The 26035-nt window shown below is 53.7% G+C and overlaps 1 protein-coding gene across 1 annotated transcript; it reads right to left on the bottom strand.

Moving 5' to 3' along the window:
* Positions 1 to 198: 198 nt before the first annotated feature.
* Hcn2 (hyperpolarization activated cyclic nucleotide gated potassium and sodium channel 2) lies at positions 199 to 25626 on the bottom strand. The gene is made up of 8 exons (XM_045135087.1): positions 25139 to 25626; positions 12176 to 12599; positions 10452 to 10613; positions 8665 to 8883; positions 5765 to 5911; positions 2274 to 2514; positions 2019 to 2183; positions 199 to 893 (listed from the first exon to the last, which is right to left on the bottom strand). The coding sequence occupies exons 1-8, from the start codon at positions 25624 to 25626 to the stop codon at positions 199 to 201; spliced, it is 2541 nt and encodes an 846-aa protein (XP_044991022.1).
* Positions 25627 to 26035: the final 409 nt, after the last annotated feature.

The raw sequence follows: 26035 nt of genomic DNA, 5'->3' as shown, positions 1-26035 counted from the left end.
CTCGCTCCCCCGTGCGGCCGCTGGGGGCAGGGGCGATGAGGGTGTGCGCGGGGCAATGAGGGGACGGCCGGGCGCGGGGCCCTGCCGCTGCCCGTCCACTACGACTACCCGGTCCGTCTATGGCTGGGACGCGGGCGGCGGCGCGCGTGGCATGGCTTTGGTGTGGAGGCCCCGCCCGGCCCGCGGGGCACGCGAGGGTCACAAGTTGGACGAGAGGCGCGAGCGCGCAGAGTCCAGCGGGTCGAGGCCGCCGGCAGCACCCAGCGAAGCCGAGTCCCTCCGCTCGGGGCTAGGTGCAGCGGGTCTCGCGGCAGGCGCGGGCCCCAGGCGCGGCGTGGAGCTGCTGGCCGGGCGCGCGGAGGCTGCGGGGCCGGGCGCCGGCGCGCCATGGGGCAGCGAGGGCTGCGAGGCGGACAGCGGGCGCGAGGCGCGGCTTAGGCGGCGCGCGGGCAGCGCTGGCCCAACGCGCGCCGCCGGGGAGCCGGGCGGCCCGTAGGGCGAGGTCCGCTGTGCCCGAGGACTGGCGGGCGCGCCCGGGGGGCTGGCGCTGGGCCCCGGCGAGGAGGAGGTGGCTGCGGCGGCATGGGGCGGAGGCCCCGCGGGGGCGCGACGCAGAAGGCGTGGAGAGCCCAGCGCCAGGGGCCCCACGAGTGGTCGCGCCACCTGCGGGCAGAAGCTCATGGCCACAGCCTGCTGTAGTGTGGCGATGGCAGATGTGACCTGCGGCGGCGGCGGGGGCGGGAAGAGGCCCACGCGCTGGCCCAGCTCGGCCTGCTGCGCCATCTCGCGGTCGTACTTAACGATCTCCTGGATGATGGCGTTCTCCTGGTTGTTGAACACGCCCGAGCTCAGGTCGTGCTGCACCTTGTGGAGCAGGATGGAGTTCTTCTTTCCTGCAGAAGGTTGGAAGTGGGGGGAACGGGGTGCGTCAGCCTACTGCTGGGGCGGGGATGGGGCGCCCCCTCTGGACAGTTTGTGCACAGGACAGCGCCTGCTGTATGCAGTGTGCCTGCTGCGTACAGGAGGTACAGAGCGCCCACTGTTATCAAGTATGAATGTGGCACCGGGTGCTTTCGGTAAACAGTGTTCACCATCGTGCACAGGGTATTGGCTGTGCACAGCCAGCTCACCCAGCGCACTGGCTGCATGCAGCAGGCTGTCCTGAGCACCTGCTGTGTACAAAAGCTCATGACACACTCGTGAACTTCAAGCACCGTGGTGGATGGAGCAAGACTCGCACGGTTAGCAAATGTGCACACAGCTCCCATGCAGTCACCACACACAGACAGCCTGCAAGGGGCAGCTTGCAAGTCCCAGGCACAGCCCATAAGTCCTTATTGCATGCTCAGCATGTGTTAAGTGCCTGCTGCACTTAACATACTTAACACTGTCTAAACTAAACACATGCCCCCTGGAGAGTATGCTAGTCATATAACAGCATTTGTTGAGTGCTTGCTGTGATCCCCTTTGACCTTTCCCACGCCACACCATGCTGCTTTTCTAATCCTTATGTCCTGTCACTGGCCATTCTCAGGGCCCCACCACTCCCTGCCTCTGAAGCCACATACGCCCACCAAGCCAGACCACCATCCCCCCCCCCCACACACACACTTGGAACTTTCCAAGGCTCCATAATGCTCCTGGTTTAGTCCAACCTCTCTCTGCTGTGGCCCACCAGGTCCTTCTTGCCTCTCCAGCCTCCTTCCTCAAGGCCTCCTTTCCATCTCGGGGGTTTTAGTACAAGTTGTGTCCACTTCAGAAGACACCTTTCAACCTGGACTGTGGTGTGTCCTTTATGTGTCCCCCCCCTACGCACACACAAAGGTGCACAGCCCAGCTGTGTGTGCTACAAACCCCAGACCACTGCCCTTGAAGTGACCTTGGGATCCATTGGTACCCTAGCGGAATGTAGGCACTGAACAAATAGAGCCCCTAACTTCCCTTGGGAACCTGGGATGCATTTGGCCAGACCATGCCTCCCCCTCTGCGGAACCCTCCCAGGAAGGCTGGTGGCTTACCGATGCGGTCCAGGCGGTCGATGGCCACAGTCTCGAAGGCCCGCCGCATCATGGGGTACTCCTCCAGCACCTCGTTGAAGTTGTCCACACTCAGTGAGTAGAGGCGGCAGTAGGTGTCAGCACGCACGCTGGCTGTGCGCCGACCCCGTGTGAGCAGGCAGATCTCTGTGCAGCCGAAAGAGGTGCCTCAGTGGCTGCCCAGCACACGACCACCCACCCAACCCCAGGTGCCCAGCCCTGCTGCTTAGTGCTCACCGCCAAAATAGGAGCCATCAGATAGCTTCATCTCCTTGTTTCCCTTGGTGAGCACGCTCACCACCCCGTGCTGGATGAAGTACATCTTCTTGCCAATGGTCCCCTCGCGGATGATGTAGTCACCTGGCTGGAAGACCTCGAACTTCAGCTTCGTCAGCATGGCCGTGACAAAGTTGGGGTCCGCGTTGGCAAACAGAGGCATGGAAGCCACCAGCTTCCGGCAGTTGAAATTGACTATCTCCTGTGGGCAGCAGGCAGGATGGTCTCAGCTGGCTCATCAAAACATGGCACCATGAGGGCTAACGTGCTACCTTAGACCCCTTGGTCTCTGAGGGGCAGTGGCCCTGCAGCTAGCATCGACTTCCTAGGCAGACAAAGGGGAGACAGCTGCAGAGCTCTCAGGTCTCTCTGCATTATGCTAGACTATATGGGTGACACAGGACCCAAGGGGAAGGCAACTAGAGACCTAAGAGAAGAGAAAAGCAAACACTTGTTTCTTTGAAGAACTGTGACGACTGGGAAACCCCACAAGAATCAAAGTCCACCACTGCATATGGGAACCTGTACAAAGAGATGATGGGAAGTCAACATGGGAGCCGGGCATGGTGGCACACACCTGTAATCCTGGCACTTGGGAGGTGAAGGCAGGAGGCTCAGGAGTTCAAGGTCATCCTTGGCTACACCAATAGTTTAAGGCCAACCTGGTCTACATACGTCTCTGTCTCCAAAAAAAAAAACCAACCAACCAGGCGTGAAGAGATACGCCTCAGTGGGTAAAGTGACGGCAGCACAAACAAGCTTGAGCTCAAATCCCTGACAACCATGTGTAAGCCAGGTGTAGGGGGCCATGTGTCTGCAATCCCAGCACTTGGGAGGTGAAGACAGGAGGATCCTGGGACTTGATGGCTAGTCTAGCCAAATGAGTGAGATCCAGGTTCAGTGAGATACCCTGTCTCAAAGAAGAAGGTGAAGAGAGACTAAGGAGGACACTTGACATTGACCTGTAACCTCCAGACACACATGCACAAGCACCTGCACACACACGTGACCACATGCATACAAACATGCACCACACACAGATGGAAAACAAACAAACAAACACATCAACATTACAATAAAATGAAAAACCAAGCCAGGCATGGTGCCATGCGGCTTTAATCCCAGCACTCAGGAGGCAGAGGTAAGAGGATCTCCATGAGTTCAAGGCCACCCTGAGACTACATAGTGAATTCCAGGTCAGCCTGGGCTAGACGGAGACCCTACCTCAAAAAACAAATTAAAAAAAAGCAAAATAGGGGGGAGGGAGGGTATTACCATGGGATTTTTTTTTTATAATCATGGAAAATGTTAATAAAAATTAAATAAATAATAATAATAATAAAAAGCAAAATAAAATGAAAAACCAAGGAGGCCGGACCACACATATCCTCAGGCCCTTGCCCCAGGTGGCTGTCCCCTCTTCTTCATACTCTCAACGCGACCGACCCCAACAAGGACACATCAGGCTTGTGTTTCTCAAACAGCTGAAGCTAGTCAAGGTCATGAGCAAGAACAAATGAGCAAAGCCCAGCAGGGAGCCCACAGAAAGGAGGCAGGAGGGAGCAGCCCCCATGACTCACTGTGGGCTGTGTGGGGTTGGAGCTGAGAGCAGACAAGCCTGTGGAGGAGGGGAAGGTGGAAGTACAAAGTAAAAGTCCAAGCCAGGCACGGTGGAATTCACCCACCTGGCATCCCAGCACTCAGAAGGTGGAGGCAGTAGGATTGGAAGTTCAAGGTCATCCTCGACTACATAGCAAATTCAGGGCTAGCCCTGGCTATGTGAGACCCTGTTAGAAAGGAAGAGGGAGGAACGGAAGGGGGAAAGATTTCCTTGTGCAAGTGATAATGTTCTGGAATTAGTGTGGTGGCTGAGACACAAAAAAAGTAAATAAAAATAATGACGATCAGCCCTAAATCCCAGCACTAGGAGGCAGAGGTAGGAGGATCACTGTAAATTCAAGGCCAGCCTGCGACTATGTAGTGAATTCCAGGTCAGCCTGAGTTAGAGCGAGACCCTACCTTGAAAAACCCTCCCCCTCACAACACACCCGGGTGTGGTGGTGCATGCTTTTAATCCCAGCACTCAGGAGTCCAAGGTAGAAGGATCACTGTGAGTTCAAGGCCAGCCTGAGACCACAGTGAGTCCCAGGTCAACTTGGGCTACAGTGAGACCTTATCTTGAAAAATAACCAAAAACCAAATAACAACAATAATAATAATATCGCCGGGCGTGGTGGCGCACGCCTTTAATCCCAGCACTCGGGAGGCAGAGGTAGGAGGATCTCCGTGAGTTCAAGGCCACCCTGAGACTACAGAGTTAATTCCAGGTCAGCCTGGACCAGAGTGAGACCCTACCTCGAAAAACAAAACAAAAAATAAATAAATAAATAAATAAAAATAAATAAATAATAATAACAGCTGAGTATTTTCATGGAAGATTAACTAGTCAAGTGTTGTTTCCAGAAATATTTACATTCTAGCACCCTGAAGGAGGCCCCTGAGACCATTCACACTGGCCTGGCCTCCCAGCCTTGGCGGCCTCCTCAGCGGCCTGTGGCCTAGCTGCAAACTCCACGTGGGACACACCTGTCACATCACATCACATCCCCTTCTGGCCACTCCTGCCACTGTTCTCTACAGAGCTCCGTTGCTCCTGTCTTACCCACCATCCCCGCTTCCTGGGCCTCAGTGAGGGCCTGGCCAAATGTATCACCATAAAAAGGCTTGGGGCTGGGCTGGAGAGATGGCTTAGCGGTTAAGCGTTTGCCTGTGAAGCCTAAGGACCCCGGTTCGAGGCTTGGTTCCCCAGGTCCCACGTTAGCCAGATGCACAAGGGGGCGCACGCGTCTGGAGTTCGTTTGCAGAGGCTGGAAGCCCTGGCGCGCCCATTCTCTCTCTCTCCCTCTATCTGTCTTTCTCTCTGTCTCTGTCGCTCTCAAATAAATAAGTAAATAATTTTTTTAAAAAGTAGAGAATCTTAAAAAAAAAAAAAAAAGGCTTGGGGCTGAGGGCTTGAGCCTCAAACTATGAATGCGACCTTATTTGGAAAGGAGATATCTGCAGGGGGTCAGGGGACCCTGTGTGATGACCAGAGGGTGACGTGGACCAGGTGAGGAGACAGACACACATGCAGGGAGATGGCCTTGTACCCAGAAGTGGCAAGCCGGTGAAAGTGCCCGGATTGGGCAGGAAGAACCCTCCTTGGGGTGCTCCGACGAAGTGTGGCCTACGCATGAATGGAGTTTGGATCCCTGGTGTCTGAGAGACTCTGTGTCCCTGTTCAGTGTTGACCACAACAGCCTCAAGCAAACTCGCCAAGCAGCACGTGGGCCCTCTGGACCAGAGTCTGGTTTAAAGCAGCTGATCGGGGGGCTGAGGGGCTCAGTACCAACCCCACCAAGTCTGCCAGTGGGACGTGGGCGCAGGGGGCGGGAGAGGGGCGACCGCCTCACCTCCCGCAGTGGCCCGTTGAGCTCGCCCAGGATGCTGTCCTCGTCAAACATCTTGCCCTGGTAGCGGTGCTCGTAGTAGTCGTGGATCTTCTGTCGGAAGTCGGCGGGCAGCTTGTGGAAGGACATGTACTGCTCCACTTGCTTGTACTAGAGGGGAGGAGCGACAGGGCGCCGGTGAACGCGGCGAAAGCGCCGCCCTGCTCCGCTCCGGGAAGGCGGCCAGTCCCAGCCACACGGCACATCGTGGGTTTGGTTTTACTTTTTTCTTTCATGAGGCAGGGTGCCGCTTTGGAACTCATGGCTATTCTCCTGTTTCAGCCCCCTGAGTGCAAAGATTGTACACGTGAGCCAGCCTTCCCACCCATCGCTTTTTTTTTAAATTTTTTATGTATTTATTTTGGGGTTTTGGAGGTAGGGTCTTACTCTGGAATTAGCTATGTAGTCTCAAGGTGGCCTCGAACTCTCAGCAATCCTCCAACCTCTGCCTCCCGAGTGCTGGGATTAAAGGCGTGTGTCACCACGCCCGGCCCCAGCATTATTTTGTTTCCTTGTATTTTGGGGGGGTATTTTATTTAGAGAGGCAGATAGAAAGAGAGCAAATGGGTGCACCAAGGTCTCTAGCCACTGCATACAAACTCTAGATGCTTGCGTTCCCTTGTGCGCCTGGCTTATCTTAGTACTGGGGAATCGAACCTGGGTCCTTAGGCTTTACAGGCAAATGCCTTCTTCTAAGCCAGCTCTCCAGCCCTGTTTTTGCCTTTTTTTTTTGGAGGGGTGGGCAGGGTCTCACTCTATCCCAGGCTGACCTGGAACTCACTCTGTAGTTCCAGGCTGACCTCAAACTCACATATATCCTCCTACCTCTGCTTAGATTAAAGATGTGTGCCACCACGCATGGTTTGTATTTTGTTTTGAAACTAGGTCTCATATGTATTTTCCAACTTGAACTTTTGATCCTCCTGCCTCAGGCTCCTGGAATAGCTGGGATAACAGCTGTGAGACGCTGCCTGAAAAAATTGTCTTTAACTTAAATTCAGGGGTTGGAGAAATGACTCAGCTGTTAAAGAAATTTGCTTGAAAAGCCTGTGACCAAGGTTCAATTCCCAAGCCACTCACATTGAGCTGGACACAAAAAGTGATGGATATATTTCTTTGTTTGTTTGTTTGCTTGTTTGTTTTCGAGGTAGGCTCTCATTCTACCTCAGGATGACCTGTATGGAATTCACTATGTACTCTCAGGGTGGCCTCAAACTCACAAGAATCCTCCTACCTCTGTCTCCTGAGTACTGGAATTAAAGGCGTGCAACACCACACCTGGCCTATCTGGTATTTCTTGGTGGCATCAAGAGACCTGGGCTGCCATGCACGCACGCATGCATGCAAATAAATAATTTACAAAATTAAATTCCGACAGCTAAAACTGAGTGTTAACACACACAAGAGAGAGGGCTGTGGCCTCGCATGATGAGGCCCTGGGTTCTCTCTCAAGTTCCCTGCGTGCCTGCCAGCCCAGCGCTTGGGAGGTGGAGGCAGGAGGATCAGTAATTTAAGGTCATCTTAATTTCTATATATAGCTGTATAATGAGTTGGAGGCCAGCCCGGGTTAAAGAAGGCCTTGTCTAACAAACAAAACAAAACAAAAAAGCCGAGCGTGGTGGCGCACACCTTTAATCCCAGCACTCAGGAGGCAGAGGTAGGAGGATCGCCATGAGTTTGACACTACATAGTGAATTCCAGGTCAGCCTGAGCTAGAGCGAGACCCTACCTCGAAAAACAAAACACACACACACAAAGACAAAGACATAAAACCATGTGTAGTACTGAGGACACTGTAAGGCGTCTGCAACACAGTTTGTCATCTGAAAGGCTAAGGTCAATAGACATGGTCACACTGTCTGAAACCCGGTCCTTGGGACCTGAGGGCCAGCCAAGTGGCACAGGCCCTCCACAGGAGCTGGGCATGCTGGCCTGGCCAGCTCCCTCCGGATTCAGCTTCTAGGATTGGCTCATCAGTGTGGGTGCCAGGCCCTGCTGTCCCCACCACAGACCCGGGGCTGCCCCAGCCCCATTTCTGCCCTGTCCCTCCCGGCCCCAGCTGCCCTGAGCTCAGAGCCCCGTGACGGCGGGCGGGTGGCAGCACCAGCTCATGTTTGGGTGCGAGGCCATGGCTTCCGGACAGCAGGCGCCTGGCACGGGGCCCAGCTGCCCCCGTGCCCTGGCTGGCACTGCGGAGGGGGAGTACTAAGGTCTGCCACAGAGAGTGAGACCAGGGTATACAGGTGGCTAATACCCACTCTCTGTCCTTCATGATACCATGAGGCCCTGCATGGCTGCTTCTAGCACCAGCCCTGCACCCCCCAAAGCCTTGGCCTGGGGCCCAGCTGCCCCTGCGTTTCCAGACCCAAGTCTGTCAGCACCTCACCCAGCCCCAAGGCACTTTGCTGACCCAAGGGCTGGCCCCTCTCTGACTCTGAGCTCCTGGGCTCCCATCCTCTCTTATCACTACCCAAGACCCCTGAGTTCCACCCCACCATCTCTACTGTCCACAGTACCTCTCAAGGATGGGTGCGTCAGGCTGCTCTCAGACCCAGGACCCAGACACCTCCCCGCTCAGATCCAAGGACAAGGGATACCTTCCCCTTGAGACCCAGGGCAGGACCACCCTCTCCCTTCAGACCCAGTAACAGGCCCTCCCCTCAGACCTTGTCAGGGTTGTCTCTCCCTCTGATTCAGGACAGGGGTGCCTGCCACCACCCCCACCTCAGATCCCAGGTTAGGGACCCCCCTCTCCCCTCAGACCTCCTCCGTCAGATCCTGCACAGGGGCTGCCTCCCCCTCTGATCCAGGACAGGACCTCCCCCTACCCCCAACCCCGGGCAGGGCTGCCTCCGCCCTCAGACCTTCTCTTGGTACTGGCGCCTTGAGGAGTCCAGCGACTGGATGAGCGCGGTGGCGTGGCCGATGAACATGGCGTAGCAGGTGGCGCCCACAATCATGCTGAGCATGGTAAGCCAGATGTCGGTCATGCTTTCGGGCGCCTGCCGCCCGTACCCAATGCACAGCATGTGGCTCATGGCCTTGAAGAGCGCGAAGGAGTAGAGCTCGCTCCATGAGTGGTTCTGCAAGGCCAGGGGCGGCAGTTTGGGTTGGCACGGCCTCCGAGAGACCTCTGACCCCGACCCACCCTCCTGCTGGCAAGTGGGTGTAGGCTCCCCATGATCAGAGGTAAACAAGGCAGACCCAGGCAGAGAACGTGGACGTGTGCATGTCTCAGTGAGACAACCGTGGACCTCGTGACACCTCCCACTTCACTTCTAGGGAAACAAAGTCTCAGAGGGGGCTGGCCTCTCTCCAGAACATGTTCAGTCAGAGGACATGCAAGTCCTCGGGGGCCCGGAACAAGGGCAGAGGGGGTGGAGGTCCACTCTTGGATGTCCTCAGTTGACCTAGCCGGGGCAGGGGACCCATCCAGGAAACGGAACCGCTTGTGTGGATGGCAGCTGCACAATGGGCTCTTTATCCCGAGCAGCTGTGCCAGGCGCCCGGGAGGGGTGCCATGGTTCCTGTCCCCATTGATGCCTGCCTGCTGTGTCCCGACTAAGGCATGGAAGTCCCACGTGTGTCCTGGCCTGGGGAGGCAGTGAGGCTTATGGAGAGAAAAACCTGACTACAACACTACCCCCTTTATTTTTGCCACACTGGGGATGGAACTCAGAACATCATGTGTGCTCGGTCTGCCCTTACTACTGAGCCACACTCCCATCCCTTGCCCCTCAGTGTGAGTTCTAGGCAGGAGCTTTATTGCTGAACCAAGCCCCTCCCAGGCTCTTTACTATTTTTGTCGTTGGTTTTGAGGTGGGGTCTCACTGAAGTCCAGGCTGACCTGGAACTCACTCTGTAGTTCCAGGCCGGCCTTAAACCCACAGTGATCCTCCTACCTCTGCCTCCCCAGTGCTCGGATTAAAGGCGTATGCTACCATGCTCAGCTCTTTACCTTTTGAGATACGGTGTCTTACTAAGTGACCCTGGCCAGCTTTAAACTCAGTCTTCTGGCCTCAGTCACTCTGAGAGTCAGAAATCACCCCTATGTCACCACCCTCTACAGCCCCTCTTTATAGTGCATGACAGCCAGAGAACACAAGGTGCCTGGTTCATTACTTCCCAGTACGCGTGGTACCAGCTTTCCCACTTGAGGGTTGCAACAGGCATTTTCTTTTCTTTTTCTCGTTCTTTCCCCTGCCCCTGCACGCAGGGTCTCACTCTAGCCCAGGCTGACCTTAGGGTGGCCTTGAACTCACAGCAATCCTCTTATTACCTCTGCCTCCCGAGTGCTGGGATTAAAGGCATGTGCCACCACGGCCAGCCCAGCTTGCTTGCATTTTTATTTTAAATACATTTTTGTAAAAAAAAAAAAAAAAAAAAAAAAAAGAGGGGGGTGCTGGGGAGCCAGGGGTGATGGGGCATGTCTGTGGTCCCAACACTTGGGGTGTGTAAGCAGCAGGTCAGAAGTTCAAAGGCTACATATATCGAGTTTGACGCTAGCCTGGGCTACATGAGATCCTGTCTCCCCCCCCCCAAAAAAATAAAAAAACAAAGAGCAGCATCAAGTAGGATCCCTAGAGAGAGATGTTAGCTGAGCCTCTGGACCCCAGGTGGCGCCATGAGGGTGAGGGGAGGGCACACTCACCACCATGTTGTTGATGGACACCCAGCAGTCGCTGGGGAAGTCCTGCAGCATGGGCACCAGGAACTGCAGGCAGCCATCCCAGTGGCACAGCAGAAGCATCATGCTGATCAGATTGCAGATGCGCATGACGGCGCTCGCCAGGTCGTAGGTCATGTGGAATATCTGGGGGTGAGGGGCATGGCCATGAGGGTCCCAGACCCCCCATCAGCCTGCACGCTTGTCCTCTGTTCAGACCCTCCCCCAGCCCTTCCCTCCTGACCCCTTGTCCTGCTCAATCTACCATCCCCCAATTATTTGGACGAGACAACCTCCAGGATCTCCTGCCACATACCACGTTGTCCCTGTCTCCACCTGCTGCCTCTAAATACCCCACCATGGCTACTGGAACAGAGGCAGGACTAGGACCTAGGATTCAGGATTTGGAAGGGAAGAAGAGATGGCTTTGGGGATGGAGAGATGGCTTAGTAGTTACGGCACCTGCCTGTAAAGCCTAAGGACCCAGGTTCAATTCCCCAGGACCCACGTAAGCCAGCTGCACAAGATGGCGCATGTGTCTGGAGTTTGTTTGCAAGGGCTGGAGGCCCTGGTTTGCCCATTCTATCTGCCTCTTTCTCTCTTAAATAAATAAATAAAATGTTTTAAAAAAATAGAGCCGGGCGTGGTAGTGCACGCCTTTAATCCCAGCACTCTGGAGGCAGAGGTAGGAGGATCGCCATGAGTTCGAGGCCACCCTGAGAATGCAGAGTGAATTCCAGGTCAACCCGAGCTACAGTGAGACCCTGCCTCAAAAAACAAAACAAAACAAAACAAAAAGTAAACAAATAAATAAAAATAAAGAGATGGCATTCCGAGCCTCCATTTCTCCATTGGTAATGGGATGTGGCTCTCTCCTCTTGGGAGACCATGGAGGCCTAGTAGCAGTTGAATGAGGTCACCCTGTCATCCCATCTCAGTCCATCTCAGGGACTCCCCTGCCGATCCTCCTAAGCCTGGGCACCCCCCAACCAGTGACCCCATTCTCCCTATGGCCTAAGCCTGGGCCTTGGTTCCATCCTAAGCAGGCCTTGGAATCCGCACAGGGTATGGAGGCCCCATCCAGCAGCCAGGGTCACACTGCATGTCCACCTTCATGGTCCCATGGTCCTGAAGCCTGGCCCTGGTGCGCCTCAAGATCCACTTTACAACCTTGACAGTCATCCATCATGGTATCTTTTGGCCCCACCTCCCGCTGGTGCCCAAGCCCTTGCCCTGAAGCCTTGGCCCCAGTCACACAACAGAAGCTCCACCATGGCCCTGCCCCACCAGGGCCTGAAGCTTGGGGCCCGCCCAGCCCTTTCACCTTGGTGTATCTCCATCGGCCCTAGTAGCCCCACCCTCCTAGCCTTGGCCACGCCCACACACTACGGTCCTTCTCAGCTGCTGGAGCCCAAAGCCCGGCAGTTCTCTGCCCACCCATAAACAGCTCCATTTCTCCCAAGACCCCGCCCCTGGCCAGGTCTCCACCCACATCTCACAGCCTGGTCCCCTGCAGACATGGGATCCATGATTCCTGGTCTCACTCTAGCTCAGGCTGACCTGGAACTCCCTCCGTAGCTCCAGGCTGGCCTCGAACTCATGGCGCTCCTCCCACCTCAGCCTCTCGAGCGCTGGGATTAAAGGCGTGCGCCACCACAGGTCCCTTTACCTTTGGTCTTCACGTCCCGTGCCTTAGGCCCCGCCCTCACCTCCTCCCACTGGTGGATGTAGCGGATGAGCCGCGACAGGCGCAGCAGCCGCAGGAGGCTGAGGATCTTGGTGAAGCGCACGATGCGCAGGGCGCGCGCCGTCTTGTACACCTCGGAGTCGATGCCCTTCTCCACGATGAGGAAGATGTAGTCCACCGGGATGGACGACACGAAGTCCACCACGAACCACGTGCGCAGGTACTTCTTCTTGATCTTCTCGGGGTCCAGGATGATCTCCGTGTTGTCTTCGATCACGATGCCCGTGCGGAAGTTCAGCACCAAGTCCATGAGGAAGAAGGTGTCAGACACCACGTTGAACACGATCCACGGCGCTGTGGTCTCGTCCTTGAAGAAGGTGATGCCCACCGGGATGATGATGAGGTTTCCCACCATGAACAGAAGCATGGTGAAGTCCCAGTAGAACCTGGGGGAGGCAGCAGACTCAACCTCCCACCTGGGCCCTCCGCCCACGCCTAAGGCACTTTCCAGAACCCCAAGGAAAAAGCGGTTTTCAGGATTCCAGCCCTATCTGAGGAAGCAAGGAAAGGTGGTTTCCAGGACCCCAGATCCACACGGAATGACAAAGGTTTCTAGGACAGATCCCACTGACGCATCAAGGAAAAGTGGCTTTGAAGACCCCCATAACTCGAGGCAGCAAGGAGCAGCCATGAGCCATGCCAGTAGGGGTTGGCGCTGCCTGCAGGAAGCCTCCTGACCTCAGGCAGCCCGTGGTCCTCTGTCCGGTCCTCTCTGACTTTGCCTGGACGTTACCTTGAGGCTGCAGAGGTCACTCAAAATAGATTAAAGAGGGACAGTATGACTGGTGCATCGCTGGCCTTCATGAAAATATAAGAGAAGAGTAAAAAGGACACAGCAAGCCAGGCATGGTTGTGCACACCTTTAATCCCACTCGGGTGGCAGAGGTAAGAGGGTCGTCATGAGTTTGAGGCCACCCTAAGACTACTTAGTGAATTCCAGGTCAGCCTGAGCTAGAGAGACCCTACCTCAAAAACAAACAAAAAACAGAAAAAAAAAAAGTAAAAAGTTAAAAAGTTCAAGGTCAATGACATCAAAATAAAAGAGAGACTGAGATGGGGAGGGGATATGATGGAGAATGGAGTTTCAAAGGGGAAAGTTGGGGGGGGGGGAAGGATGGTATTACCATGGGGATACTCTCTATAATCGTGGAAAATGTTAATAAAAATTGAGAAAAAAAAAGTTCAAGGTCAGCCTGGGCTCAATGAAAACCTTCTCTAAAAAGTACAATAGGGGGCTGGAGAGATGGCTGAGCGGTTAAGCGCTTGACTGTGAAGCCTAAGGACTCCGGTTCAAGGCTCGGTTCCCCAGGTCCCACATTAGCCAGATGTACAAGGGGGTGCACGCGTCTGGAGTTCGTTTGCAGAGGCTGGAAGCCCTGGCGCGCCCATTCTCTCTCTCTCTATCTGTCTTTCTCTCTGTGTCTGCCTCTCTCAAATAAATAAATAAATAAATAAAATTAAAAGAATTACAGATTCTCTTTAAAAAAAAAGTAAAATAGGGCTGGAGAGGTTTCTCAGCAGTTAAGGTAGTTTTCTGCATAACCTAGGGACCCCAGTTTGATTTCTCAGTACCACATAAGGCCAGATATACAATACGGCACATGCATCTGGAGTTTGTTTGCAGGGGCTAGAGGCCCTGGTACACCCATTCATATTCACTCATATTTCTCTCTCTAACCCTCTCTCCCCTTGAAAACAAATAAATAAAAAGGAAAAGAAAAGGGGGAGGCCGGGCGTGGTGGCACACGCCTTTAATCCCAGCACTTGAGAAGCAGAGGCAGGAGGATCGCTGTGAGTTCAAGGCCACCCTGAGACTGCATAGTGAATTCCAGGTCAGCCTGGGCTCAAGGGAGACCCTACCTCAAAAAAAAAAAAAAAAAAAAGGCGGGGGTGGCTTTGACCAACAGGTATAGACAGGAGTCGGGTATCCAAGCAGGAAGCAGAGGAGCAGAGGGAAGCCAGACGGGGACCAAGCCAGCATCCACGCCGACACGCCAAAGGGTTGAAACACTGTCAACCAGTTGGCAACTGGACATCGAACAGAACGAGATGCATGAGAAAGTGATGAGAAGTCATTTCTGTTCCCAATGCATCCAGATTGGATACACATGCTAAAGTTGGTGCCCAGCTTTCTCCGGGGAAGCAGTGCATCCCAGGAATGTCCATTAATGGGGGAAGGACAGAGCTGTGAATTAGGCCACAGGGACAGTGCCATGTGGACAGATGGTCAGCCCTCAGCTATTAAGAAAAAGCAAATCAAACCCTTTCAGGGGATGGGAGCCATTTGGTGGCTCTTCAAAAAGTTACACACAGGATTCCCTCTTGCCTGCTCCCGGCCCAGCTGGCCCTCCTGTGAAGCAACATTCATGGCTGGAAATACACAGCAGCAGGGGGTGGAAACAGCCCAGACAGAGGCTGGGTTCCCCACACACTGGAATATTACTCAACCATGAATATGAGTAAGGCTTTGACACATGCCACAACCTGGAGAGACCGTGAGGACACTGTGCTCAGAGGGAAAGCCAGACACAAAAGGACACACAGGGGCTGGAGAGGGATGGCTCAGCCGTTAAAGGCACTTGCTTACAAAGCCTGACTGCCTGGGTTCGATTACCCAGTCTCCACGTAAAACCAGAAGCATGGAGTGGTGCACGCGTCGAGTTCATTTGCAGTGGCAAGAGGCCCTAGCACACCCATTCTCTCTTGTTTTCTTTCTCTCTGCTTTCAAATAAATAAACATTTTTTGAGCCAGGCATGGTGGCGCATGCCTTTAATCCCAGCACTTGGGAGGCAGAGGTAGGAGGATCGCCATGAGTTCAAGGCCACCCTGAGACTACAGAGTGAATTCCAGGTCAGCCTGGACCAGAGTGAGACCCTACCTCAAAAAAACCAAAAAAAAGAAAGAAACATTTTTTGTTTTTGAGACAGAGTCTCACTCTGACCCAGGCTGACCTAGAATTCACCCTGTATTCTCAGGGTGGCCTTGAACTCCTACTCTTGCCTCCCGAGTGCTGGGATTAAAGGCATGTATCACCATGACCCCTGTCTTAAATTATATATATATATATATATATATATATATATATATATATATATATATATATGTATGTATGTATTTTTTTGTTGTTGTTGTTGTTAGTTTTTTTTTTGAGGTAGGGTCTTACTACCTCAAAAAAGAACCTGGGTCCTTTGGCTTTGCAGGCAAATGCCTTAACTGCTAAGCCATCCCTCTAGCCCTAAAATATTTTTTAAAGGACACACAGTGTGGGGTCCATGATAGGAAATGGAAAATGTCCATCACAGAAGATTCCACAGAAGGGAGATGGAGTCGTGAGCTATGAGGCCTGGGAAGAGGATGGAGCTTTGTTTGGACTGATGGAGTGTTCGGGAAATGGAGGGTGATAATGTTTGTTGCATGAGCTGACCACCACTCGGATCATCTGTGATCATCTGTTTTAACGTGGCTAAAAGGCAAAGTTTGTGAGATATATTCTGGGTACAGTATAGAAAGAAAAACCTCCAAAACCCGTGGGCTAGGTGGAGCAGGGGGCGGGGGTCTTGTGAATTCACAACCCTGTGCAAAACCAGGCGAAGAAAAGAAAAAAGAAAGGGGCCAGGCATGGTGGAACATGCCTTTGATCCCAGCACTCTGGAGGCAGAGGTAAGAGAATCACCGTGAGTTTGAGGCCACCCTGAGACTACATAATGAATTCCAGGTCAGCCTGAGGTAAAGTGAGACCCTACCTCGGAAAAAAACAAGTGAAGGAGAATCTCAAGTTTCTAGCGGAGGGGCTGGGGGTACACCTCAGCAGTATAATGCCTGCTTAGAACCCATGTGAGGATTGGGGGGACATGGTGAGTGGCACAAAGGAAGCCCTGGGTTCCATCCCCAGAAATGCAAAAATTTAAAAAATTCACCAGGGGCTGGGGAGATAACTCACCAATTAAAGGCACTTGCTTGCAAAGCCTGATAGCCCACAAAATGCACAAAGTGGTGCATAAATCTGGAGTTTGTTTAGAATGGCAGGAAGCCCTAGTGGGTCCATTCCTCCCCCTGCCCGCTCTCTGCTTGCAAATAAGTAAAAATATTTTTAGGGGCTGGAGGGATGGCTTAGCAGTTAAGGTGTTTGCCTGTGAAGCCAAAAGACCCAGGTTCAATTCAACAATAACAAGACAGGTATAGTGGCACACACCTTTAACCCCAGCACTCAGGAGGCAGAGGTAGGAGGATCAATGTGAGTTTCAGGCTACCCTGAGACTACATAATGAATCTAAGGTCAGCCTGGGCTAGAGAGTGAAACCCTACCTTGAAAATAACCAAAATAATAATAATAATAATTATTATACACACAGACACACACAATAAAAGGCTGGAGAGATTAAGTAGTTAAGGTGTTTGCCTGCAGAACCTAATGACCCAGTGCCCACATAAAGCCAGATGCACAAAGTAGCACAGACATCTGGAATCCGTCTCTTTTTTCTCTCTCTCTGCTTGCAAACAAACAAACAAACAAATAGAGCTGGAGAGATGGCTTAGTGGTTAAGGCAATTGCCTGAAAAGCCAAAGGACCCAGGTTTGATTCCCCAAGACCCACTTAAGCCAGATGCACAAGGTGGCGCATGGGTCTGAAGTTTGTTTGCAGAGGCTGAAGGCTCTGGTGTGCCCATTCTCTCTGTCTCTCCAATAAATACATAAGTAAATAAAGTATTTAAATAAATAACTAAAAACCCAAAATAAAAACTAGCCGAGTTGTTTGTCCTTAAAAGTCTGCAGGATTCCTCTCTACCCTGGATGATGTCAGCCCTCTCAACTCCCGTGACATCTTGTTGCCACCCTCTGGGTTTGCAGCCATCCCATGGGCCCAGCACCCATTGCCTCCAGTAAAGACAGGCTGAGCCTCCACCCCAGCTCTAATAAGTAAAGTCTGTCTCGGCAGACATAAGCTGGCTCCGTCGGCTAGTCAGCACTCGCCAGCATAGCTATAAACACCATGCCCGGCGGGTGACCGCGTTCCACTTCGGGGAATTGAGCTCAAGGAAATGGTCCAAAAGGGAAAGAGAGAGAGAAAAAAAAAAACAACTAAAAAATGATTTGTACCAGGATGTTCACGCAGCTCTGTTGGTCTGTGAGAGCCAAGGGCTGGATCTGACCCAATGTCTCAGGAGCCAGGCTTGGTTGGCATCTGCCCACTGCACGAGTGACCTTGGACAAGCTCCTCCCGCCCTGCCCCTGGGAACCTCAGTTTCTTCTGTTCTTAACCCACAGTCCCCACTGGGAGGATGTGGGGGCTCTGGCTCTAGTGGGGATGAGGCTTGGTCACAGCTTGGCCCCCACAAACCCATCTGGGTGAGACAAAAACCCAGAGCTGAGGGGTGACATCAAAGGGGAGTAAAGAGGGGGTCCCCAGGGCCTCAAGAGCAAAATCAAATAAATGCTTACTGGCTGGGCATGGTGGCACTTGGGAGGCAGAGGTAGGAGGATTGCTGTGAGTTCAGGGCCACAAAGTGAATTTTCACTAGAATGAGACCCTACCTCAAATAATAATAATAATAATAATACTGCTACTAATAAATAAATAAATGCTTACTGGACCTGGCTCAGACCCGATGTGGGACACTGCCTGTGCATAGACCTCAGGGTTCTGGCTTTGGAAAGGACTAGAGGGCCACCTTCCCCTCAGTGAAAAAGCCACTGACCAAAAGAAGCAACAAAGAGCAGTCAAAGGCCAAGGGGCCTAGAGGACATCAGGGGGACCTAGAAACCACCATAGTGGGGCCTAGAAACCCCCAAGTAACCCTAGAATACATAGGGAATGGGGACTCTAGAAACCACCAGAAGAGCCCTAGGAACTATGGGAGAGATCTTCAAATCATCAGGGGGACCTCAAAGCAGTCTGAATGGCCCCCGGGAAGGCTGCCATCACAGCTCTTTCCTTCCCTTCTTTGGGCCTCTGGGTAAGTGTGACATTTCCCACTGATGGGCCAGGAGGTTGCCCAGCCAGAAAGTGGGGCCCAGGACTGAGACTGGCATGTCCTCTGCTGTCCTCCGTCCCCAGCCACACTGTCCAAGGACCTTCTTCAGTTCTTGCACCACTGAGGTCACATGGTGGGACTTTCCTCCCTGAGCAGGTCAGTCAGTATTCCTGTGTTATGAGGACTGGGCACAGGCTAAGGAGGGGAGACCGATGGTGGCTGGATCCCATAGCCCTTCTGCTCCACCCAGATGCCCTGGAGCTCGGCCTGGTCCACGTGGAAGGGATTAGAAGTGAGAGGGGTCATATATCCCATATAAATGGAAACTAAGGCCAGTACACATGACTCTGCAGGATACCCCTTTTGGGACCCTGCCTCGCTCCCCAGATGGGTGTCCTTGACTGGCCACTTGCCAAATTTCTAACTCCCCAGTATTAATGTAAAGCCATATGTACAAACTGGTGCATGTGTCTGGAGTTTGTATGCAGTGGCAAAAGACCCTGGTGTGCCCATTCTCTTGACGTGCAGATATATATATTTTGGTTTGTTCGAGGTAAGGGTCTCTCTCACTTGAGTACAGGCTGACCCAGAATTCACTATGTAGTCTCAGGGTGGCCTTGAACTCACGGCAATCTTTCCTACATTTGCCCTCCAAATTCTGGGATTAAAGGCTTTTGCAACTGCTGGGCATGTGACACACACTTGGGAGGAAGAAGGAGGAGGATCACTGTGGATTCAAGGCCAGCCTGGAACTACAGAGTGAATTCCAGGTCAATCTGGACTAGAGTGAGACCCCACCTAGGGAAAAAAATAAAACTAACAACAACAAAAAAATTCAGGGCTGGGGAAATGGCTTAGTAGTTAAAGATGCTTGTTTGCAAAGCCTGCCATTATGAGTTTGATTCCCCAGTACCAATGTAAAGCCAGACACACAAAGTAGCAAATGTGTTTGGAGTTCACCTGCAGCAGCAGGAGGACTTGGAGTGTCCATTCATGCTCCTTTAAATAAGTAAATAAGTTTAAAAAAGGGGGGGGGAGTGCGGAGATAAAAGTGCTAGCTTGCAAATCCTGATAGTCTGAGTTCAACTCCCCAGTACCCATGTAGAGCCACAGGCACAGAGTAGTATATGTGATGAGTTTATTTGCCTTCCCTTTTTTTTTTTCCTCCCTCAAAGTAGGGTCTCACTCTGGCCCAGGCTGACCTGGAATTAACTATGTAGTCTCAGGGTGGTCTCGAACTCATGGCGAGCCTCCTACCTATGCCTTCTGAGTGCTAGGATTAAAGGCTTGTGCCACCATGCCCGGCTTTATTCGCCAATAGTGAATTTGAGACCAGCATGGGCTACATGAGAATCTTGTCTCAAAAAGCAAAACAAGGGCTGGAAGGATAGCTTAGAAGTTAAGGCATTTGTCTGCAAAGCCAAAGGATCCAGGTTCAATTCCCCAGGACCCACATAAGCCAGATGCACAAGGGGCTCACGCATCTGGAATTCGTTTGATGTGGCTGGAGCCCTGGTAAGCCCATTTTCTCTCTCTCTCTCTCTCTCTCTCTCTCTCTCTCTCTCTCTCTCTCCCTCTTTCTCTCTGTCAAATAAATAAGTAAATAAAAATAATTATTTTTTGAAAAAGCAAAACAAGCCAGGCGTGGTGGTGCATGCCTTTAATACCAGCACTTGGGAGGCAGAGGTAGGAGGATTGCCGTGAGTTCAAGGCCATCTTGAGACAACATAGTGAATTCCAGGTCAGCCTGAGCTACAGCGAGACCCTACCTTGAAAAACCAAAAACAAACAAACAAACAAACAAATAAAATAATTAATTAATTAAATTAAATAAATAATAAATAAGTAAAATAAATAAATAATAAAACAAACCTATCCTAGGGCTAGAAGGATGGCTTAGCGGTTAGGGCATTTGCCTACAAAGCCAAAGGACCCAAGTTTGATTTCCCAGGACCCATGCAAGCCAGATGCACAAGGTAGTGCATGCATGTGGAGTTTATTTGCAGCAGCTAGAAATCCTGGCATGCCCATTCTCTCTCTCCCCTCCTAAAAATAAATGAATTAATTAAATATAATTTTTAAAAAAACATGTGAGGTGTGGTGGTACGTGCCTTTAATCCCAGCACTTGGGAGGCAGAGGTAGGATGATTGCCATGAGTTCAAAGCCACCCTGAGACTACATAGTGAATTCCAGGTCGGCCTTACTTGGTGGTGGTGGTGGGGATTCTGAACAGCAGAGAGATCCAGGACCCTGTTTTGTGGGGTCAGAGCTGTGCTGTGTCCCCATCTAAATTCTCAGAGGGCGCCCCAACAAGAGGTAGCCAAAGTCTCCCAGATGAACCCTCCCATCCCTCAGGAGCCCTGGCACTGATACCAAGTGAACGAGTAAACCTGGCCATTCTCCGCTCATACAGGGAAACTGAGGCCTGAACCTGAACTGAGATTCCTGGAGGTCACATAGAAAGTGGCTCTGCTGGGTGTCTCAGCCCGTGCTGGGACTGAGTCATGGGAGCTGGCCACTGAGACCCAGAAGCCAAGTCAGGGCCTGGGCCTTGATGGACTGGCAGGGAGGCACCGGTGACCTTCCTGGTGGCCGGAAGCCGTCCAGGATCAGAGATCATTGCAAAGCCACAGGGGATTAGCAACTGTAGGTCAGGGATTATAGCCAGGATCTCTCAGAGGATCAGGCCCTGAGCAGAGGGTGCAGGGCTGCGTCCCTACTGCAGGTGTCAGGATTAGGGACGGGAACCCCAGAAGAGAAAACAGCTGGAGACACCTGGAAGACATGTGTGGGGCCCACTATGTTCCAGGAACCAGGGAGGCTGACCCTCTCCTGCAGACCAGCCCAGAGGAGGCCCCATGACCAGAGAGGGTGGGAGGACTTTTTGGTTGACAAGGTGGCATTTGAAGGGTAGGGTGAGGGGCAGCTCCAGGGTGGAAGGAACAGTAAGTGCAAAGGCCCTGGGGCTTGTGTGGGTCTTCCTGAGGCTGGCAGGCAAAATCAAAGGGAACTGAAAGAGACTAGGGGCTCAGGACAAACAGGGCGCAGTGTTTGGAGAAACGTGTGGTGGCCAGCAGGGGACACTGACACTGCGCTTTAGGCTGATTTTCCTTTGCCTGCTTGCTTGCTTGCTTTCTTCTTCCTTTCTTTTTCCCCAAGGTAGGGTCTCAATGTAGCCCAGCTGACCTAGAACTCACTCTAGTCCCAGGCTAGTCATGAACTCACAGGAATCCTCCTATCTCTGCCTCCCAATGTTGGGATTAAAGACTTGTGCCACTATGCCAGACTGTGGAGTTTTGCTAGAGGTGCGTTTTGTAGGCTGAACCAAAGGGGAGGTTAAGTGTGGATAAGGCTGAGGAAAGGGATCTAAAGCGTCCCCTAGGGTGCCACAGAAGATGCTGGGAAGATGGGGTGTTGATCGCTCTGACCTCCAACCCCTCCCCACAGCCCATGGTGACTATTTTCTCAGGTCTGAGAGGGCCCAAGCCCCAATCTTCCCACCCAGGAAGGAAGTAGGTTCTCCACGACCCCGCACACCAAAACCTGACCTCCTCCCTAGCACCTTACTGATAATGGGATTTATGTGATGAGTTTATTTGCCACATAGTGAATTTGAGGCCAGCCTGGGCTACATGAGAATCTTGTCTCAAAAAGCAAAACAAAACAAACCCATCCTAGGGTTGGAAAGCTGGCTTACTGGTTAAGGCGCTTGCCTGCAAAGCCAAAGGACCCAGGTGCAATTCCCCAGGACCCATGTAAGCCAGAGGACAAGGTGGCACATGCATCTGGAGTTCCCATCTCCAGAGACCTGCGTAGCAACCTTCCTCTGATCTGTTGGACAACTGGGGGAGACAGGGCTTCTGTCCTATTATATTTGGGGCCCCTTCACCCACAGGACCCCAGGTGACTCAAGAGTGTCTGAGTCAGAGCTGGAGAGATGGTTCAGTGACTGAGGCGCTTGCCTGAGAAGCCTCAGACCCAGGTGCAATTTCCCAGGACCCACATAAGCCAGATATGGTGCAAGCATCTGGAGTTAACAGTGGCTAGAGGCCCTGAACACTTCTGATTCCCTGAGCCTCAGTGTCTAGTCAGGGCCCCTTCCCCATGCCTCTTGAACTTGCTTCTTCACACTGACTTTCAGATCCATGCTGGGGGTTGGTACTTGGGAGGCTGAAGTAACAGGATCTCTGTAAGTTCAAGGTCATCCTCAGCTATATAGTGAGTTGAGTATCTGCTTTGGTTACATGAGACCATCTCAAAGAACAGAAAATAAAAAAATAGCCAGGCGTGGTGGTACGCACATTTAGTCCCAGCAATTGGGAGGCAGAGGAAGGCGGATTGGCATGAGTTCAAGCCACCCTGAGGCTATGTAGTGAGTTCCAGGTCAACCCAGGTTAGAGCGAGACCCTGCCTTGAAAAAACAAAACAAACAAACAAAAAATAATAATAAATGAAATAAAATGAAGAAAAGAAAGCTTGGCAGGGCAAAGGCCTATCTATTGCTTAACAGGAAGGTCAGGAGAGGATGTTGGGAAGTCTGAACCCATCAGATACCTGATCCCCAACCCACGCCACTCCCTCCTCACATCTGGGGAAATCAAGGCACAGCACCCCACCCCCAGGCACTTGTTGGTCATAGCAGACTGCCGGGTGGAATCCCTGAGCTTGACTCCCACAGCGCCCTGTGTGCTGCAGGCTGAGGAAAACCTGTGCACAGGGACCTGAGATCCCAAGGCTCTGCCTCCTTTGGCCTCCAGTGCCATCGCCACCTCCTCCGCCAGCCTGAGCAGAGACAGCTTGAGTGTGTTCCCTGTCACTAATCAGAAACTGCCCCAGCTCAGTGCCAGGTGTGCCCGCCAATACACAGGGGCAACGTTGCTGGGGAAACAAAGTCAGAGTGAAGAGAAAGAGATGCTCCCCTTTGGACAGGAACCTGGGACACTACTCCACACACTTCAGAGAAGACCTACACATCATATAACCCACCTCTAGACACCCCAATGCCCTCTTGGACAACCCCCAGAATGCAATTTCCTCCCATCACTCATGAGCCTGGTGTGGGATCTCTCTTTCTTCTTTAAATAATTTACTCATAACCAGCTACTCAGAGTCTGAGGCAGGAGGATCTCAAGTTCAAGTCCAGCTGGGGCTACACAGTGAATTAAAGGCTAGCCTGAGCAACTTAAAGAGACCTTGTCTCAAAACAGAAGGTAAAAGAGGGCCGGGGGCACGGCTCCATGATGAGCACTTGCATGGGTCCAGTCCCCAGTACAGCCCAAATCAATGAATCTATCAACCCTCACACAACATGCTTTCAAGAGAACCTTGGAGCAACAAAGTGCTGCTTGGGTCTGTCTCTACATTGAATCAGAAGACTCTGGAAGGGACACAGGTCCCCACACATGAATAGAGGGTGGCTTCATGCACCCGCTCTGGAAATCTCACCACACTGACTCCCTTAGTCCTAGACACAGCAGCATTCCCCTCTCCCTGTTGCTCACCTCCCCAAATGCTTGACCAGCCTGGACCCTAGGTGGTCCATGGGCCTCTCCACAGTTCAGAGTTCAGCGACCACAGTATAAACAAGGTCCTCCCAGGGGTCCAAAGAGGGGAGCCCAATTCTTCATGCCAGCCTCCACTCCCACACACCACCTGCACCTGCCTCCAAGCTGCACACTTCAGTCAACAGCAGCATAGGGTTTCTTCCCCTTGGAGCCCAGTGTAGACTGGTGTCCTGATGGTAACAGTGACAGCCATAGGGAGTGGATCATAACCACAGCACAGCTATTCTTTCTCTCTGTCCCATTGTGCAAGCAGGATCAGAGCCTCATGGTGAAGGCCGCCTTTCTGTTTCAGAGGTCTCTGTGGGCCTCAGTTTCCCCAGTTATCTAGCCCAGGAGACGATGAAGACCCCGGTCGGTCCCGGTCCCGGAGGAAGTGCTCAGGCCTGAAGGTGTAAGAGCCCAGCTAGGAGCAGAGAAGACAGCGCCCCGGGCCCTGGCGCTGTCTATGGTGCTGAAACCTGTGCCCCGGTGCTCCAGGGTGGCAGGACATCGGGTCCATACTTATACACCCCAACTTTCAAAAGGGCGGACACACGCCTGCACTCCTACACACAACTGTCCCATCCCCTTCAGATGTACACTCTCCCTGGACACACACACGCGTATACACCCGACACCCCAACAGGTACCTCGGCGACCCAGCAGACACACCCCTGGGAACACGCCTCCCCCAGATCGGCGGACACACGCCCCCAGAACACCGCCGCGCGCATCACACGCACGGCCTACAGTGACACACAGTGCCACGCACTCGGCAGACACACATCCTGCCCAGGAAGGAGTCGCGCAAACAGCCGGGGTCACGGCCCAGTCCCGCACAGTCTCCACCTCTGCACTCGGCAGCCGGCTCAGGCCACATCCCCAGTCAGTCGCACACCCGGGACAGGCGGGGACCCAGGAAGCCGGTGGAGATCGTGGGAACATACAGCACCGGCTAATGACCCCTCCCCGGCCCCTGGGGCACGTTCTTCCAGTGTGCCCTTCCTCCGTTCCCTTCTTCTTCCTCCTTTTCTTCCTTTCTCCCTCCTCCTTCCCTCCCTTCCATCCTTCCTTCTCCTTGTCATCCTTCCTTCCCTTCTTCCTTCCTCTTCACTACTCCTTCCATTTCCTAACTACCGCTCCCCTCCAGACCCTCCGTTCGTCCTCTTCGCCCCTCGGCGCTCAGACCCTGGCCCTGCGTCCTCCGCGCGCTCCCATCTCCACGAGGGCGCGCGCGGGAAGGGGGCGCGCCGGGTCCCCCTCAGGCCTCTCCAAGGGCGGATCCCGGGGTGATAGCATGGAGGGGGTCAAGGCCGAGGTCACCGCCAGGGGTCCCCCCCTCACACCGTGTCCCCGCATCCCGAGGTCACCTCTGGGCTCTCCAAGGACGCCCTCCCTCCCGCGGCACCTGAAGTCGCTGTACGGGTGGATGATCCAGGCCCCCGCCGACTTCACGCGCTCCTGCTCGCGCTCCACCGCCTTCTGGCTACCGAACATCCGCAGCGAGAACTTGTTGACGCCGGGCTGCAGGAGCGCGCCCAGCTGGCGCTGCATGAAGCTGGCCTGGCTGCCGCGGGGCTCGGCCGCCTCGGCCTCGGGGCCGCACGAGAACGACACCTTGGGGCCCTCGGGGCTGCACTGCGGCTCCCCGCGCCCGACCTCGCCGTTCGCGCCGCCCTTGGCCGCGCGAGGCCGTGCGCACGAGCCGTGCCGGCTGCGGAGCGGAGCTCCCGATCCGGCCTCATCGTCGGGGTCCGGGGCTGGTGGTGGCGGAGGTGGTGCGGGCGGAGGCTGCGGCTGGGGAGGCGGCGGGGACGGTGGTGGCGGCGGCCCCGGCGCAGGGGTCTCGCTGCCCGGACTCTCCCCTGACCGCCCGCCGCCCCCGCGCGCGTCCATGGCGAGTGAGGAGCGGAGCCGCCGCCGCCGCCGCCGCCGCCGCCGCCGGCCGAGCCTGAGGGAGGGGTGGGGGCGGGGCGAATCGCGAGTGGGCGGGGTCTTGATGTGTGCGGAGGTGGGGCTGTTTGGAGTCACGCCCCCACCTCGGGAGGGGCGGGGGGGAACTGAGGCTCGCAGGCCCAAGGTCAGCTGGCACCCTCCCCAAATCCCCGAGACCTTGAAGATGCACACAGGTCTATGTCCCCAAGGGGAAACTGAGGCTGAAGAGACAGCAAAGCCAAGGACAGGCAGCATCCCCCTCTAATACACGTGAGACCTTGGCGGCACTTGCATGCCTACGTTCCGGAGGGGAAACTGAGGCTTGGGGACATGGACAAAGCCAAGGTAAGACAGCATCCCCCCCCCCCGC

This window comes from Jaculus jaculus, chromosome 15 (genome assembly GCF_020740685.1).
Source record: "Jaculus jaculus isolate mJacJac1 chromosome 15, mJacJac1.mat.Y.cur, whole genome shotgun sequence".
NCBI classification, from domain to species: domain Eukaryota; kingdom Metazoa; phylum Chordata; class Mammalia; order Rodentia; family Dipodidae; genus Jaculus; species Jaculus jaculus.
The sequence above is the reverse complement of the archived record's forward strand: the minus strand, read 5'-3'. Positions and strand labels throughout refer to the sequence as shown.